The sequence below is a fragment of the Ceratotherium simum genome, chromosome 12, assembly GCF_057802395.1.
Source record: "Ceratotherium simum simum isolate JZ-2026a chromosome 12, ASM5780239v1, whole genome shotgun sequence".
Classification (NCBI taxonomy): domain Eukaryota; kingdom Metazoa; phylum Chordata; class Mammalia; order Perissodactyla; family Rhinocerotidae; genus Ceratotherium; species Ceratotherium simum.
In genome coordinates, this window is record NC_141911.1 from 64798619 (window position 1) to 64815085 (window position 16467).

Below are 16467 nucleotides of genomic sequence, written 5' to 3' on the forward strand. Positions count from 1 at the left end.
TTCTCATTTTTGTTTTTCTGGTACAAAATTTGAACCCATTTCCAACCCAATGCTTTTCCACTGCATTTTTTCTCTTAAGCTGTTTGGAGATTTGCCTGCATACAAATTGCCCCAATGTGGAAAATTTATAGCCCCTTCAAAGGAGTATTTATATAGAATACCCTGAACATAATGGCTCAACACTTTTTAAGAAGTGTTGATAGTGAGATTTTATGGCTATTTACCAATCAATTATTAGATACCAGTTTTGTGAATGGATTCTTAGAACGGTCAATAATAGCATAGTTAACTCTCACTGGCAGATTTTAATTTCATTGCTGCAATGACCAAATTTGTTTTTAATTATTAAATTATGGTGAAATAATCAATAGCCAAGGTTTTCAAGATTTTTTTTTCATTATTTAACTCCTGCTATACTGAATATGCCCGATTCCTATTGGATAATTCATCAAAAGCATTAGTTACCACATGTTTTCTTTTTCTTTCTTTTTTTTTTTTTTTGTGAGGGGGATCAGCCCTTAGCTAACATCTGTGCTAATCCTCCTCTTTTTGCTGAGGAAGACCAGCTCTGAGCTAACATCTATTGCCAATCCGCCTCCTTTTTTTCCTTCCCCAAAGCCCCAGTAGATAGTTGTATGTCATCGTTGCACATCCTTCTAGTTGCTGTATGTGGGACACGGCCTCAGCATGGCCGGAGAAGCGGTGCGTCGGTGCGCGCCCGGGATCCAAACCCGGGCCGCCAGTAGCAGAGCGTGTGCACTTAACCGCTAAGCCACGGGGCCGGCCCCTCTTTTTCTTTTATTATCTTTTTCTTTCTTTTTTGCTTTTTTCAAGTTGAAAAATTCTTTCAGCTTGATAGTTTCTTTTATACCTTATCTATAGTGGCTGAACATTTTCATCGTTCCATGATTACCTCTTTATAGTTGACACTTCAGTTCCCTGCAGTCATTCCTGTAGTCACTTGAGCAAGATGAGTATATGAGAAATTGTTTCCAAACATGTTGACAGTGGAGAGAGTTAAAGCTGGTTGATAATATGGGAGAATTGGAGTGCTGGAAGTGCAGTGGTCTCAAGGTGAGGACTGCACTGATGATTTGATTTCCAAATATGATGCCACTTTAACATGGTGATAACAAAATGCAAATATAATATTTTGGTGTGATTTTAGTTTTAAACATGTCTACAAAAAATATAGTAATTTAATCATCCTCATAGGCAGATACTTAAGTGATAATTTACGTTTTTTAATTATAGAGGTACCATTTGTTAACATAAACTTACTTTTTGTCTGATGAAATTTAACTTACTTCACATGTCAGTAAAGGCTCTACAAAATTAGAAACAATCACAGATTTGAATTATTTTAATCCTTAGAGAAGGCACAGTGTGTCACAGAGGACAAAATGTAATAACACCTTGTATTTTGGGTGTGGGGGAGGGAATTGACAATCAGAGGGATGGCTCATGCCTACACCAAATGTTTAAGGCATTTTTCCATAAACATATTAAGTGACATTAAGGGGAAAAAATGACACCTAAGGGAAATCTCAGCTGGACTCAAAAATAATATAAGATCTATATTCCAGTAACAGTTTATGCAAATATATTTCTGCAAAGTGATGCATTTAAATCAATGATTCCAAACCATCACCTCTATAACTGTGGAAGCATTCAAAAAGTTTGGAAATGTGTTCAGAATTAGAAAATGAAGAGCATTCTAGCCAGCTTTAAAAAGGGCAAGTTGCCCTCTTCGACTCCTAGTTCACGCCCGCGCGTGCACACGCACACACACACACACTCCTAGCCACTCCACCTAAACCAGGGCTTTATTCCATGAACATGGGCAATCAGGTAGAAGATTCAAAAAAAATATTTAATGTTTGCTGTGTGTAAATACTTGAGGAACTAAGAATGGAGACAAATTAGATATGTTAATTACTTGAGATAAAATTACAAATAAACATTGTGAAAATGGTGTGATTTGTATTAAGCAAAATTATTTTGAGTACCTTCTTTTTTCATATTTCTACTTACAATAACGATAGAGATGATCTCATAATGGAATGGATAATACTCTTCTTGTTTCCATCTGACTCTTAACACATTTAAGAATCTTGAAGGTTATCATTTCTTCCAGGTTGAAGATATTGTTAGAAGCTCTAAATACTTAATATCTGGCACCGTTTCTCTTGTTACTAAATTAAATCTAGAACTAGATCTTTCCATGAAGCAGGGGCAACAGTGAAGGGAAAGGCGCTGAACTGCAGTTCTAGCATGTCCTGATAGCACATCTTTGCTGCCCTCGTGTCTTCTCAGGTTCTCGCTGTCCTCCTCATTCAGCTGAATTCAAGAACCAATCATCATAAGCATGCTCTGGAAGACACCTAGAACCCTGTTATACTTCTTGATTCATCATACTCCCCCACAAAGCCTCAACCCCATTTGAATCCAAATCTCTACCTAGTCTGTGCCTGTGCCCCTGAAACTGAATGTGGTTGGGACCCACACTTAACTGTTCTCACTGTGAAGACCTCAAGTGGGCCCTTTGTGCTGCCCAGAAGTAACACTGCAAGTCCTTGTTTTGTTCATAATCCTACTCCCCTAGACCACTGTTTCATACCTTCTATTTCTGCAAACTACCACACGTCTCACCCTCATCTTCACTCTCAGCTGAAGGTCTTCTTATTCCACTGAAAAAAATATCAATCAATTAGAAGAGAACTCCCACATGCTCCTATTACTGCAACTACTACTTCAACTTGATGGTAACAAAATGGAGATACAATAATAGGTTTGATTTTAATTTGAAACACGTGAACATGGCTACATAAAAAATGTAATAATTATAATAATTTTTGTAGCCAGTTACTCCAGTGATCATAATTATTTAGTAAAATTTTTTGAATATGTAGGTTCCACTTATGAACATAAACTGGGTTAACAGTGACATAAATATGAATTGTGGATGGGCATCCTGTGAGACAAGTGCACAGTCTTGGCTTCCATCTTGAAACGATGAATAAAAGAACTAGAAATGCAAAGACCAAATTCTGTACTCTTGCACTTGATCTCATCCTTTCCCAACTGTTCAAGAACATCATTCCAGTAATTCTCCCCTCTCTTCTGAATCATTTCCCTCTCTCTAGAAGCGTGCTGCTATTTCTCCCTTCTCTAGATAATCCTGTGCTTATGTTGCTTCCCTCCGGCTGCAGCACCATTTCTAGACTCTCTATTTTAGCAAAACTTCTTAAATAGTGATGATACTCATTTTTCCCATTTCAACCCCTCCTATTCTCTCTTATCCACTGTGATGCGCTTGCCCTTCCCCACTCCAGTGGAACTTCTCTTGTCCGGTTCACCAGTGGACATCCAGTGTTAACTCAATGGACAGTTCTTACCTCTTATTTCACTTCACCTATTAGCAGCACTGGACATGCTGAACTCAAGACTCTCTTCTGAAACATTTTCTTCAGTTGGCTGTCATTTCATTGTAGATTTCTGGTGTTCTTCCCATCTCACTTGCAATACTCTTTCTCAGTATGCTTTCTGGATTTCTTCTCTTCTCACTGACTTCTTAAAGTTATTATACCCCAAAGATCTATTCTTAGACCTCTTCTTTTCTCTGTTTACACACTCATTCTGTTGGTGATCTTAATGAGTCTTATGACTTTAAATAAAATTTATATGTTGATAATTGACCAAATTTAGATCTCCAGCAGAACTCTCTCCTCTGAGTGCTCAACTTGTTTGACTTCCTATTTGACATATCCAATTGGATGTCTAATCTCAAATGTATGTCCTATCTTTCTCCTCAAAACTTGTTTAATTTTTAAACTTCCCAGTCTCACTTGATAGAAACTCTATCTTTCCAGTTAAGCACTTTCTATCATGTTCTATATTCAGTCTATCCTTAAACCCTGTGGCTCACCTTCACAATATATCCAGAATAAAATCACTTCTCACCAGCTACATTGTCCCCACCCTGGTCGCTATCATTGTCTCTCACCTGGATTGTTTCAATAACCTGCTAACTGGCTCCTAGTTTCCTCCTTACTTCCTTTCAATCAGCTCTTGACATAGCAGCCAGAAGAATTTTTTTAATGGTAGGCTGGATCATATCATCTATCTGCTCAACACTCCAGTAGCTCCTCATCTTATTCAGGGTAATTACCAACAACCTTATAGTGGCATATAAGGACCTAAATGATCTGCACCCATTCCTTCTCTTCAGTGAAGCTGCATTGTACAGCCTCTGTAAAAGCATAGTCAAGTGAATGGTGCCCCCTGGGGTTGTTCAGTAAATAGCTTATAAGGCTGTTTGCAGCAACCCTGCCTCTTGACATCATCTCTTGCTACTCTCCCCCTTTGCTAACTCTACTCCAAAAACAATTGAATTCTTATTCTTCCTCAAAATACCTGAGGTGCATTCAACTCAGGACGATGTATGTACTGTTCCCTCTGCCTGGAATGATCTTCCCTAAGTTTTCTGTATGGCTTAATCCCTCACAACTTCAGACCTCGACTGAAAATATTCCCTTCTCCACGAGGCCCTCACTGAGTAATCTATTTGGTATTGCAATCCATGTGCCTTCATTCATTCCTCTCCCTTTGTCTGCTTTAATTTTCTCCATAGCTCCTAGCATCTTCTCATATATTATACAATTTACCTATTTATTTTGTGTAATTGTAGTCTCACCCCACCAAAGTATAAGCTCCCTGATGGCAGAGATTTCTGTCTGTTTTGTTCACTGTTCTTTCCTCAGCACCTAGAATGGCTCTTGATACATCATAGGACATAATAAATATGTGTTGAATAAAGGAACTTAATGAACCAAAATGTGTTGAACATCTTGACTGTCAATAAAGTAAGAATTCTGACCACAAAATGTTAGCAATGCAGGTGCCTAGTCGACCATATTTTATGCAATGTGAATGAAGACTTAGTTTTTCTGTTAGTTCCCTTTAAGCAGCAAAGTAGACCTTCAGCAGGGTCAAGAATATTAAAGGGATATGTATCAATTGCCCAAAATAGCTCTACTTAGGATTGGAAAGTTCACACTGTAGAAGCAACGCCATTGCTGTGCTATTTCTCTTTCAAAAGAAAAATCTATTTGTAACACAGAGCTCTCCAGAGATTTGTCACCATTTACTAGGCTTCCGTCCAAAAAGTGTCAGGACTGACCCAGGCAATTTCCAGGGTCACACAGTCATTGCTTTTATCACTTATGAAAACAGAAGCCAATTTCAGTTCCCAAAACACAGTGGAAAATCAATGATCCTGGGATCATTCTCGAAGTTGACAATGCGATTCTAAGTCCTTATTAAAAGGAAAAGTAGATAAAGAGATCTATTTTCTTTCGCACAAGTGTCACTTCCTAGAAGCTGTATATTTAGGAGGACAAATCAATACTTTAAAATTCAACAGGGTATTGTTTAATGCATTTTCTCTTTACTACAAGTACATTCATTTATGAGACCATTATTTCATTTACTTTCTTTTTATATTCATTCATTAAACATCTATGCTGAATTTATCTAATAACTTTTTAAACTTATTATTTCCTTTAAAAAATATTTACTAAACACCAAAAATGTGTCAGGCATGATGCTAAGCAAGGGGATATAAAACCATCCTAAGTATATTATGGGCTAGTTTCACATGCCATATCTCTTGGAGTACAAACATAAGGTCATAATAATAGGGAAAATGACATTTGTCTGACTTTTTTCTCTCTGTATGAAAACCTCCATTCATTCTTCAGGTTTCTGTCCAGCTATTTGTGAGAGATCCAGGAATGTCCCCTGTATGTCCATGAGCCCAATCCTTCCAACTCCCATTTTTCTCCTTTCTTTCTCTGGCTCCCTATGGTGTGTCAGGTCTTCTAAAAAGTATCTACCATTGGCTGACCAGAGTGCTGCTCATGCTCACCAATGGTTCTTTCTACCTCTGCATGTGATGCCTACATATCTCTTTGTCCATTTATTAGGAGGTGGTTATCCTCATGAAGGGGTGCATGCTGGCACACAGGTGCTTGTGGTCATCAAAATTAACCTGTTAGAGCAATGTCCTTTCAGTAGAATTTGTTCCCCTTCTTTATGGTACCTACACTGTACGGTTTGACCACAGTATTGACCTGTGTCAAACACCTGTGGTATTTATTATTTAAATAGACTAGTCTCCTATTTATTTTCTGTATACTCTAGCCATTGGCTGATCAGTACAGAAGATTTAATAGTCATATATATAAAACGATAGTATCCAGCTAGCCAAATATGTGTTTGCCACATATCAATGAATTTTCTTGGAGAAATATTGGGCAGTGGTTTAGCAAGCTCTTCCTCTGTTTTCCTAGAATTCAAAACACTGACATCTCACCTGAACCCCTTAAAACTTTTATACTGATCAGAAAGGGGCAAAGACCGCCTGTGTCAGTCAGGTTTCCATGCTAGAGACAGGAGCCACTTGGAGCTTTTTTAAAGAGGGAGAGCTTTTAGTCAATGATTTAAGTGCCTCCAAATACACTGGAAGGCCTGATGGAGCAGATTCCAGGCTGAACTCCTCTGGGGACTCACAGAGCCAGGCAGAACTGGTTCCCTGGGGAGCGACCGCTTTTGAAGCTGTCACTGGAGCTCCGGCAGAAGCAATGTTTCCACCACTGCCTTGCAAAAGGGCGCCAAATACTGCTTCAGAAAAGTCTCTTGTTTTCAAGATCTTACCTGCCAGCAACAGGAACCTGGAGCTGCCAGACGTTAGCTCTGCCCACCTACTGCTTTCTCAAATCTGTCCTAGGTACTTCTAATTGGCTGAACCATGTTTCCATCCAAGAGGATAGCTGCAGAGGAGTTTGGGAAATGTATGATTTTGCTTTATAACTTCTCCAAGTAAAACCGGAAAGGATAAGAGTTCCAGTTCAGAAATGTATGTTAAAATCAATTCCCTTTTGTCAGAAAATGCTTCCAGTCATTAACTGTGGGGTCACAGTAGTAGCAACTTAGTAGAAAAGCAAAAGCAAAACCTATGAATTGAGAGGACTTGGGTGTAATTCTAGCTCTGACATTTGTGAACATAAGCAAGTCGTTTGCGTTCTCTGAGCCTCAGTTTCCGCATCTGATAATAATGTCTGCGCCACCTCACAGGGTAATTCTGAGGATCACATTAGGCATGAACGTAAAAACACATTGTAAATATCATGTACTAAGCAATTGCAAGCAGATAGGATCAGGAGGAATGATCAAAGAAAAATTAAATGAGATCATGTCTGTTTCTGGCAGAGGTTTAGTGTTAAATATATTTTATTTTATTCTAGGTTTTGAAAAACGGTGACCCTATTTTTACATAGTCTGTAAATTACCATATTATCTCATTTCCCAATCAACTGGGAATTTAATGTAATTGGAAAAATTAGATCAAGTTAAACTCCCCTGTAAATATTTGTGGTGTCATGTCATATTATAATATCAGGATTCCTAGATCCTGTAACAGACATTGTTTTACTAAATAATAAAACCCATGTTTGAATTTTTATAGTTTCAAATGCCTCATATATTCACGTTAGAAAGTCTTTCAAATTTTGTCATTTTTGTGATCTTGTATAAATATAATGTTTAGTTCACTTTTTAGTTGACCAAGTCTCTGTGAAGTGGGTTTTATGCTCTGGACAGTAAAGAATGAAGGTTTCTAGCTCAGTAAGCTCCTTGATAACAGAAAAAGAGTTACTGGGGAATTACTTTTCATTTTGTGTTATCATTTAGATTGAAAAAGTATAAACTCATAATTATCTAGTGTGATTTACTGTTTTGATTGAGCTCTGGTTGTCAGTGTGGTAAGATGACCTTATAAGCAGTATAACATTGAGCCCCCAGAAATCAATAAATATAATAAAATCCTTTTACTGCCTCTTCCTTCCTACTCACCAAATCAATTGCTTTTTACCTTCTGGTTTTTCATGAAAGTTCTACAATTCATTTTACTACCTGTCAAAAGTGAAATGTCTTTCTTTTTCCTGAAGAGATACAGTTGTTTTTTTCTTTTTTAATTTTTTTTTTGTGTGTGTGAGGAAGATCAGCCCTGAGGTAACATCCACACCAATCCTCCTCTTTTTGCGGAGGAAGACTGGCCCTGAGCTAACATCCGTGCTGATCTTCCTCCACTTTATGTGGGCCGCCGCCACAGCATGGCCTGACAAGCGGTGCGTTGGTGCGCGCCCAGGATCCGAACCCCGGGCCGCCAGCAGCAGAGCACGCGCACTTAACGGCCATGCCAGGGGGCCAGCCCCGAGATACAGTTGTATGATGTTTCAATTTTCTTCACAATTTTATTTTCCATCTCTTTGTTATAGAACATTCACATACTTATCTAGTGGTCTAGGCCCCAAATTTGGAATAAAATATTATACAGTGATAGAAAATGAGGACTAATAAAGTGATTAGTGTAGACTATGAAGATTCATACACTGTTGATTTTGTTATTTTTGAAATGATGGGACAAGATGGTTACGAAACCTCAGTATGAACCACTTGAAGGAGTGATAAGAGTATAACAGATTTTTTTCCTTTTCTTGTAAGTCAGGAATACTTTGCTAAGCAGCAGTCACACAAATTCTATTTACCAGACCAAGAGGTTTGAACATCTTTGACCCTAGATTTCTCTCATGAGGAGGTTCATCTGTATATCACACCTAATGCATCCACATCTTGGCTTCCCTATGATGCTCATCCCCAGAATGCTTTGCAGCAATTCACTGGGCAGCATGGAACTAACCAGAGAGAAGTGAGGCATTTCCCAGTACATATCCCTCAGCGATGTACAGGGAACAGTAGCTGCCTGCTCCCTCTGGTAGCTTCCAAGTAGTTTTGTTACTGGACTTTTTCAACCTTGCCTTGTATTGAAAATATAAGCTCCTGGAAGAAGTATTTTTCTTCTGCACACTCAAAGAAATGAATTTTCCCTAGTACCTAGCAGAAGACTCTGGCTCATTTTATAGCATTGATTTCATATTTCAGTCTTTCTACAGAGTCATTTATTGTAATAGATGTTAGAAAACACATAGTCTTCATGAAAGAGAGGTGAATTTGGCTGTACAGTGAGGGTCATTCCATGAAAGGAAGAATGATGGAGCTTTGCGAAATCTTTAGGGCCCATCTTCTGAGCTGAGTGTGACATATGATTTAGGCTTTGTAGATATGTGATCCATTCACTGCTTGCTTATTATGCCAGATTGAATGCTTCTCCCATGCTGTGTGCCATGTAACAGAAAATATAAATGGCAGTTGTCAAGTCAACACCTTTGTGTCCTGTTTATTGATTCAATCAGCTTTCATATATTACTGTATATTGTCATTTAAAACCTCAACTGATGAGATTCAATCCTACAAGGAGTCTTTATAAAGCAGATAAGCATTTAAAGGGAGAAATGTAAAGAAGAAGAAAGTAGAAAACTGCAGATCTGTATCATGGACCTTGCGCCATAATACCATTCTTTGACAATTTTTTCATATTCTTATTTTAAGTTTATAGCTATTTTCTTTTAGAATTGACTGTTTAACCCAAGGCAAGCATCTCATAGTAAACTGTATGTTTCATAAAAATAAATTGAGCTGCTAAGGTCCAAAACCAAGGGGAGAACTTTAATCTTTACTTTTTCTTTATCCTCTGTATCCAAACCGTCATTGGATCTTGTATGGCATTAATCCCCTGGCTTTTATTCCTACCACTAAAAATCTAGTTTAGGTACCTGTGTTCCCTCTAATCTCCACCATTGCAATAGCTTCCTAATGCACAGCCTTGATTCGTTCCTCCCCCACTTCTAGTTCATCTTAACCGGGTGTCACTAGATCCCTCTTCCTAAAACATAAAGCAGATCTTGGCCCTCCATGCTCAGAGAGCTTGCTTGTCTACACTGTTCAAATAGAATTAATTCCAACCCCTAAGTTTAGCTAAAGGCTCATCACTTTATGGTCATACTTACCTTTCTGGTTATTTTCAACATCATAGACACAAAGACACAGACACACACACACACACACACACACAGACACACGCACACACACACACAGACACACACACACACAGACACACACACAGACACACACACACACTGTGCCCTTCATCTCACATTTGGACACTTGCTCAAATGACACTTTTTTTTCCATATCTGTCTGAGGAAGGGCCATGTTCTCTGCCTATCTTCCCCTGAAACTTTCTGTATTCAAAGTTCAGAATTATTCTCACCCACACACCACATTCCCAAAGCATTTACTGTGTCTGTCGTACCGCCAGAGCTCCGTAGGATATGAGCTGCTGCAAGACAAAAGCTCCATCCTATTAGTTTATATATTTCTCATGCTTAGCCTAGAATTCAGTGTATCCTAAACGGATGCTTGTGGAAACAATTTTAATTGAATTCAATTGACCACACTTCACATGATGTTGTTCTGGCTTTCTTTTAGGAACATGGAATACCCATCAACATGGGCTATGCGGTGGCGCCACATCACTCAGGGGTCTACCCGGTTCATATTCAGCTGTACGTGGCTTGGAAGAAGGTCTGGGGTATTCAGGTCACCAGCACTGAAGAGTATCCACATTTGAAACCTGCGCGGTACCGAAAGGGCTTCATTCACAATAGCATCATGGTGAGCACATACCACTGTGTGTCTTGAAGGTCTTAATATCTACATGTGAATGAAGACAAAATGTAGCTTCAAACCCCTTTTACTTGAGTATCATAAATTCCTAACATCCCGTGGTGGTCACATATTCATATATTGTTTGGCTGTAAACTTGCTTCTTAAGCTGTGGGGTGGTTTTAGCAAATCCAAGACAAGTTCAAAATATTGGGAATGAGTTTCATATAGATCATCCACTATAGTTTCTGGATTGTAGTTTTGTCTGGACATTCTATACTTCTGAGGAGTTTCTCTGTGTCTGTCTGTTTGGGTGGTTTTATTGAAAGTTTTCCAGGCAAAATGTGAGTTCATAGATCAAGAAAACACCTCTCAAGACACAAGTACACTATCATCAGGCAGAATCTATCAAATAGCATGTGAGAGCTAAATTTATCCCCTCAGTTTATTTTGGCTTTCAGACACTCAAGAACATCTTAGGAGCCAGCCCTGATGGCCCAGTGGTTAAAGTTCAGAGCGCTCCACTTCGGCGGCCTGGGTTCAGTTCCCAGGCTTGGAACCACACCACTCGTCTGTCAGTATCCATGCTGTGGCAGCAGCTCACATAGAAGAAGGAGAAGGACTTACAACTAGAATATACAACTATGTACTGGGGCTTTGGGGAGGGAAAAAAAAAAAAAAGAGGAATATTGGCAACAGATGTTAGCTCAGGGCGAATCTTTCCCAGCAAAAAAAAAAAAAAAAAAAAAGGATACTGTTCTTGTTCATCTCTCTTTTCCTTGCATACTACAAAAACAGAGGTATATATTTTCTTTTCAGAGATATTAATTGAAAAAATAATAATCTGATGTAAGAATGATGTATTATTTTCTATAAATGAGAATAAACCCAAATGAATTTTAAATGGGAATTTATAAATATTCATTGGAATTCAAAAAGTGGTATTCTTAAGTTTGAGATCAAATAGCCCATCTTAACATGTCTCCTTCCACTTCCAGGGCCTTAGTTCATGTTCTCATCATGAGCTGCCTGGATCATAGCAAGGGTTTACAAACTGTTATCTCTTCTTTAAATATTTACATCTTCCCAATCCATTATTCAGATTGCTATTGGAATTATCTACCTGTCTGTCTTTATATCTCTCTTCCTCTCTCTCCCTCTATCTTTCTAATCACTATCTAAAACCAAAGAAAAAGCAGTAGTACAGATGCCTAACCAGAGCTAGTACTCAATTCATTAATCATAAACTTTAATTTTTTTTATTATAAACTGATACTAGAAGATCTAAAGAAGCCTCAGATTTAAATGAAGCTATTGATAATGCAAGTGGTATTGATGTCTGTAGAAATCCAGGAAATATAAAATATATTACTCTTACATAGTTTCAAATCAGAGTGAAAGTACCCAGTTTTCCCTTTATTGTGTTGCATAACCATTCTGTGTATTATGAAATAAAAACATTGCTTTTAACTAATATTACATGAATTCATTTACTTTGAATTTAATGCAAACTATTATGAAAATTAAGCAAAGAATAAATAAAATTACAGCTACTCTGTGCAATTGGATTCATTTTTCCATTAGATCATAAGTAGGTTATTATTCAAAATAAGTTTTTGGAATAAAATTACTTATTTGCTTTCTCTGTTGAACATTCAGATTTGCAACAGAATTAACCACAGAATATGCCAGAAGCAATGATTCGATGATTTGACTATTACTGTGATTAAAATTTTAATTCAGAGTGTAGTAAAACCAAAACAAACTTAAGATGGAGGGGGTGATGAAAACTGATTGTTTTGAATCCCAGAACCTGAGTCCCATGTAAGACTGTATTTCAGAAGCAAGGAGGGTAATGGCCTAATATCATGTAAAATGTAACCTTGGAGAATCTCCATATTTGTTTTTTTTTTTTTTAAAGATTTTATTTATTTTATTTTTTGCCCCCAAAGCCCCAGTAGATAGTTGTATGCCATAGCTGCACACCCTTCTAGTTGCTGTATGTGGGACTCGGCCTCAGGATGGACAGAGAAGTGGTGCCTCGATGCGCATCCGGGATCCGAACCCGGGCCGCCAGCATCGCAGCGCGCGCACTTAACCACCAAGCCACAGGGCCGGCCCAGAATCTCCATATTTGAATTAAATTAAGCCTAAGAAGGCTTTTACTTTTTGCCTATTCTTTAACATAGCTTAGCTGGCAGCTGAGATTTATAGAACTAAGTGAAAATGCTTTAACCGCTATGTCCTATAGCTTTATTTGGCAACTCACTTAGTATTTACATAATTACACCAACGTCAACTGTTGAATACAATAAGACTTTGGCTTTAGCAACCAAGGAACTCCAACAGGAAATGATATTTGCAGACTCTGCAGTCATGAGATAGTGATGGAGCTTTTAATGAAGTCGCGTCAATGTGCTGCTTTTTCCCCCTTTGCCTCAGGTCCTCCCTCGACAGACCTGCGGGTTGTTCACCCACACGATTTTCTACAAAGAGTACCCAGGAGGACCCCAAGAATTGGACAAAAGTATCAGAGGAGGTGAACTGTTCCTCACAATCCTTCTAAATCCAGTATGTATTCTATTTACACTTTTTACGGTAGTATCAGAATTTTCAAATATGTGTTTCACTTTGTTTCCATGGTCAGTCTTTTCACAAGAATAGTTGGTAAATACTAGTCCTACTAGAGAGAAATTAGACTACTTCTCCAAATTATTCAATTCCCTTGTGATCTTCAATCAAGAAAAACAGATTCGTTAAGAAGCATGTATTAAATATAACAATTAAATGTAATGTGTTCTCAACGTTAACTTCTATTCTTGAATTGTAGTAAAGACATATTAATGTGCAGTTCTCTAGCCAAAAATTAACATTCACAATATCATCAGTGGTGCATACTTTGTCCGAATGTTGAGTTTGCTTCTGGCTTGAGATATTGGTAGGCACACCTACTTCAGTCTCTAAAAATGATCACAATGCGAAACTGCATTGCAAATATGTAGCTATGTATTATCTTTGTATACTAGGGTCATCTGAGGCCTTTTTAAAAATCTCCACTAATTTTATTTGGAAACAAAGATAAAGAATTTAGCCGTTTTTCCTTTAATTGTGTCCTTTGTCTTTCAAAGTTTTGCCATTTTATTTCCTGTTGTATGTGGAAAAGTACAGCAATGTGGGGATATATTATCATTAAATAATGGCGGGATTATTTCAGCTTTCTGACTTTTCTCCCATAAAGATTTCACTTCTGAGGTCCTAAGAGGCCCGTCCCCCTATACATCACAGTTCACACAAAAAATATGAAATAGTGGGTCGTATGCTATGCCCACCTATTTAATGTAAGAAATTTCCATGCTCAGAGAAAATGATCCATGCTTTAAAGAAAACTATAGCTCAGTTGTCTCTGGTGAAACTCCGGATATGTTTAAAATGAATTATTTAGATAATTTAAATATGGTATTTTAAATGCCTAAAGAAATTAAATAAAAACCTACATTGTGTAAAAATGAAATTTGTAAATTAAGTTGGAGGGGTAGGGAAGTGGGGATAAAAATGCTTTAACCTAGTATGAATAGTCAAAAAGACCTTCCCCTCAAATTGCATGGTTATTAAAAATAAAATAAAAAGGTCGGTCGTGTTGGGTGGCCCTAAGCTGGGGAACAGCTTGGATGCTCTATGATCTTTAGCAAGAAACTATTTCTCAGAACTTCCTTGCTCTCCTGTAAAACAAGCTAGTTGAACTAGCCAATCTTCAATGTACCTCAAAGGTATTCCTTATGGAGATAAATCTGAGATATTCCATTTTTTTTGTATATAATTCAAACTCATTGACACTTAAAAGATGTCAAGGATATTCTAAAAATAATTTTTGGAAATTGAGGTATGCATGTGGAAATGAAAACAAATGTGGGAAACCTTTCTCTTTATCCCTCCCCTCACTGATGGAGAATCTGATCTCCACAGAGGCAAGGGTCACTTCCTCACACCATTCTCCTTTTGGGGCTACACATCTGACCCCAAATATGCTCTGGTCACCTCCTCAGGGGAAGTGGGTAAGCATCAGGACTGATGATCGCCTCCCCTAAACCCCCTGCCCTCAGCTCTGTTGCCACTGCTGTTTCTTACCTGGATGCCAGTGCCTACTTGTCATTAAAGAGATGGATTTATAATTCTGCTTTCAAAATTTTTGAATTCAGTACCCATCATACAGCATCATTCAGAGACTATAGTTAGTTGGTCCTTTAAATAAGATGGAAGACTGTTTGGCATATAGTATTTCTATCTTTAGCACTTGTTCTGTACTAACAAACAACACTAACTACTGTAAACCTCACATAAAAAGCCTATCATCATTGCTACACAGATTTATTTTAATTGCAGGCAGAATGGAACAGTGGAAGGGGGGAGTTTCCAGAGGCTTCTTGTATCCATTCACAAACTGTACTTTCTTTATCATTGTGAATTGATGGTGAACTCAAAACAGGATACATGAGTAAAGGAGAGAGACCAAATAGACACTGAAGAAGGAGCAAAGCTAGAGATGGTCAATACTGTGGATAATATAAGACATCCTAAGTATAGCCATATGAAGCCTGGATCAGACAAATAGTGGTCCACAAAGATATGGGACTAAGGGAAAATGTTGCTCAAAACATAAAGAGTGTACAGCCATAAGCAATCTAGGTGGATGCTACTCAGCTCTCTAAGGAGACAGGTGGCTGGCAGCATCTGGTGGAACCCAGGTCAAAATGAGACTTAGTTCCAGAGCTGCATAGGCAGAAGTTACCAGATGTATTAGTCATGTTCTCCAGAGAAACAGAACCAATAGGATGGAGGTGGGGAGAGTTATTATAAGGAATTTGCTCATGTGATCATGGAGGTTGACAGGTCTCAAGATCTGCAGTCGGCAAGCTGGAGACCTAGGAAAGCCAACTGCGTAGTTCTAGTACAAGTCCTAAGGCCTGAGCACCAGGAGGGCTGATGGTGTATTTCCAGTCCAAAAGCTGGCAGGATTGAGACCCAAGAAGAGCTGGTGTCTCAGATCAAGTCCAAAGGCAAGAAAAAACCAATGTCCCAGCTCAAAGGCGGTCAGGCAGGAGGAATTCCCTTTGATTTACAGAAGAGCCTTTTTGTTCTATTCATGCCTTCAGCTGATTGGATGAGGCCCACCCACATTAGGGAGGGCAATCTACTTTACCAGATAACCAATTCAATTGTTAAACTGGTCCAAAAAAATCCATCTCAGACACACCCAGAATAATGTTTGAGCAAATATCTGGGTACCCTGTGGCCCAGTCAAGTTGACGTATAAAATTAACCATCACAAAGATGAGGAACTTAACGTGGGAAGCAGACTGCAAGTGAGTGAAATAAAATGGGGAACACAGAAAGAGGAGAGGAAGTGATGAATGAAGAAAAGATAATGTAAGCTTGGAATTTTTTGTACATATGTCCTATTATGAATAGAGAAGTACCATGACAATGAGCTATCATCAATACTCACCTCCTGATGTGGAGAAAAGAAGTATTGAGACTGCTTGATTAATTGCTATAGCAAGTTAGATGGTTCCAGCAAGTCTGACAAGTAATGAGCTTTCAGCAAAGGAGTGAGGAAAGAAGAAAACATAAAGAGAAAAAATAATAGACACCAAGCCTTCTCCTCTGATCTGTTTTTTTTCTCCAGCCATCACTTAATTCTTTGTCAGATTAAAGAGTATCTCCTTACTCTTTCACCAAAACCATGCTGAAGAAAAAATCTATAAGTTCATGGACATGAAGGTATGTTATTGATGTGAGTTAATTAAAGAATATTTGTATTCTAAAAGAGCCAGTTCCCAAAGG

The 16467-nt window shown here is 38.2% G+C and overlaps 1 protein-coding gene across 3 annotated transcripts in view; it reads left to right on the forward strand.

Moving 5' to 3' along the window:
• The window catches only part of NDST4 (N-deacetylase and N-sulfotransferase 4), a 238459-nt gene that overhangs the window by 110037 nt on the left and 111955 nt on the right, over window positions 1-16467 (forward strand). For all 3 annotated transcript variants that reach the window (XM_087437693.1, XM_087437695.1, XM_087437694.1), the window contains 2 exons: window positions 10450-10635; window positions 13069-13197. In XM_087437693.1, the coding sequence (XP_087293819.1) occupies window positions 10450-10635; window positions 13069-13197 (315 nt within the window). The remainder of the gene's footprint in view (window positions 1-10449; window positions 10636-13068; window positions 13198-16467) is intronic.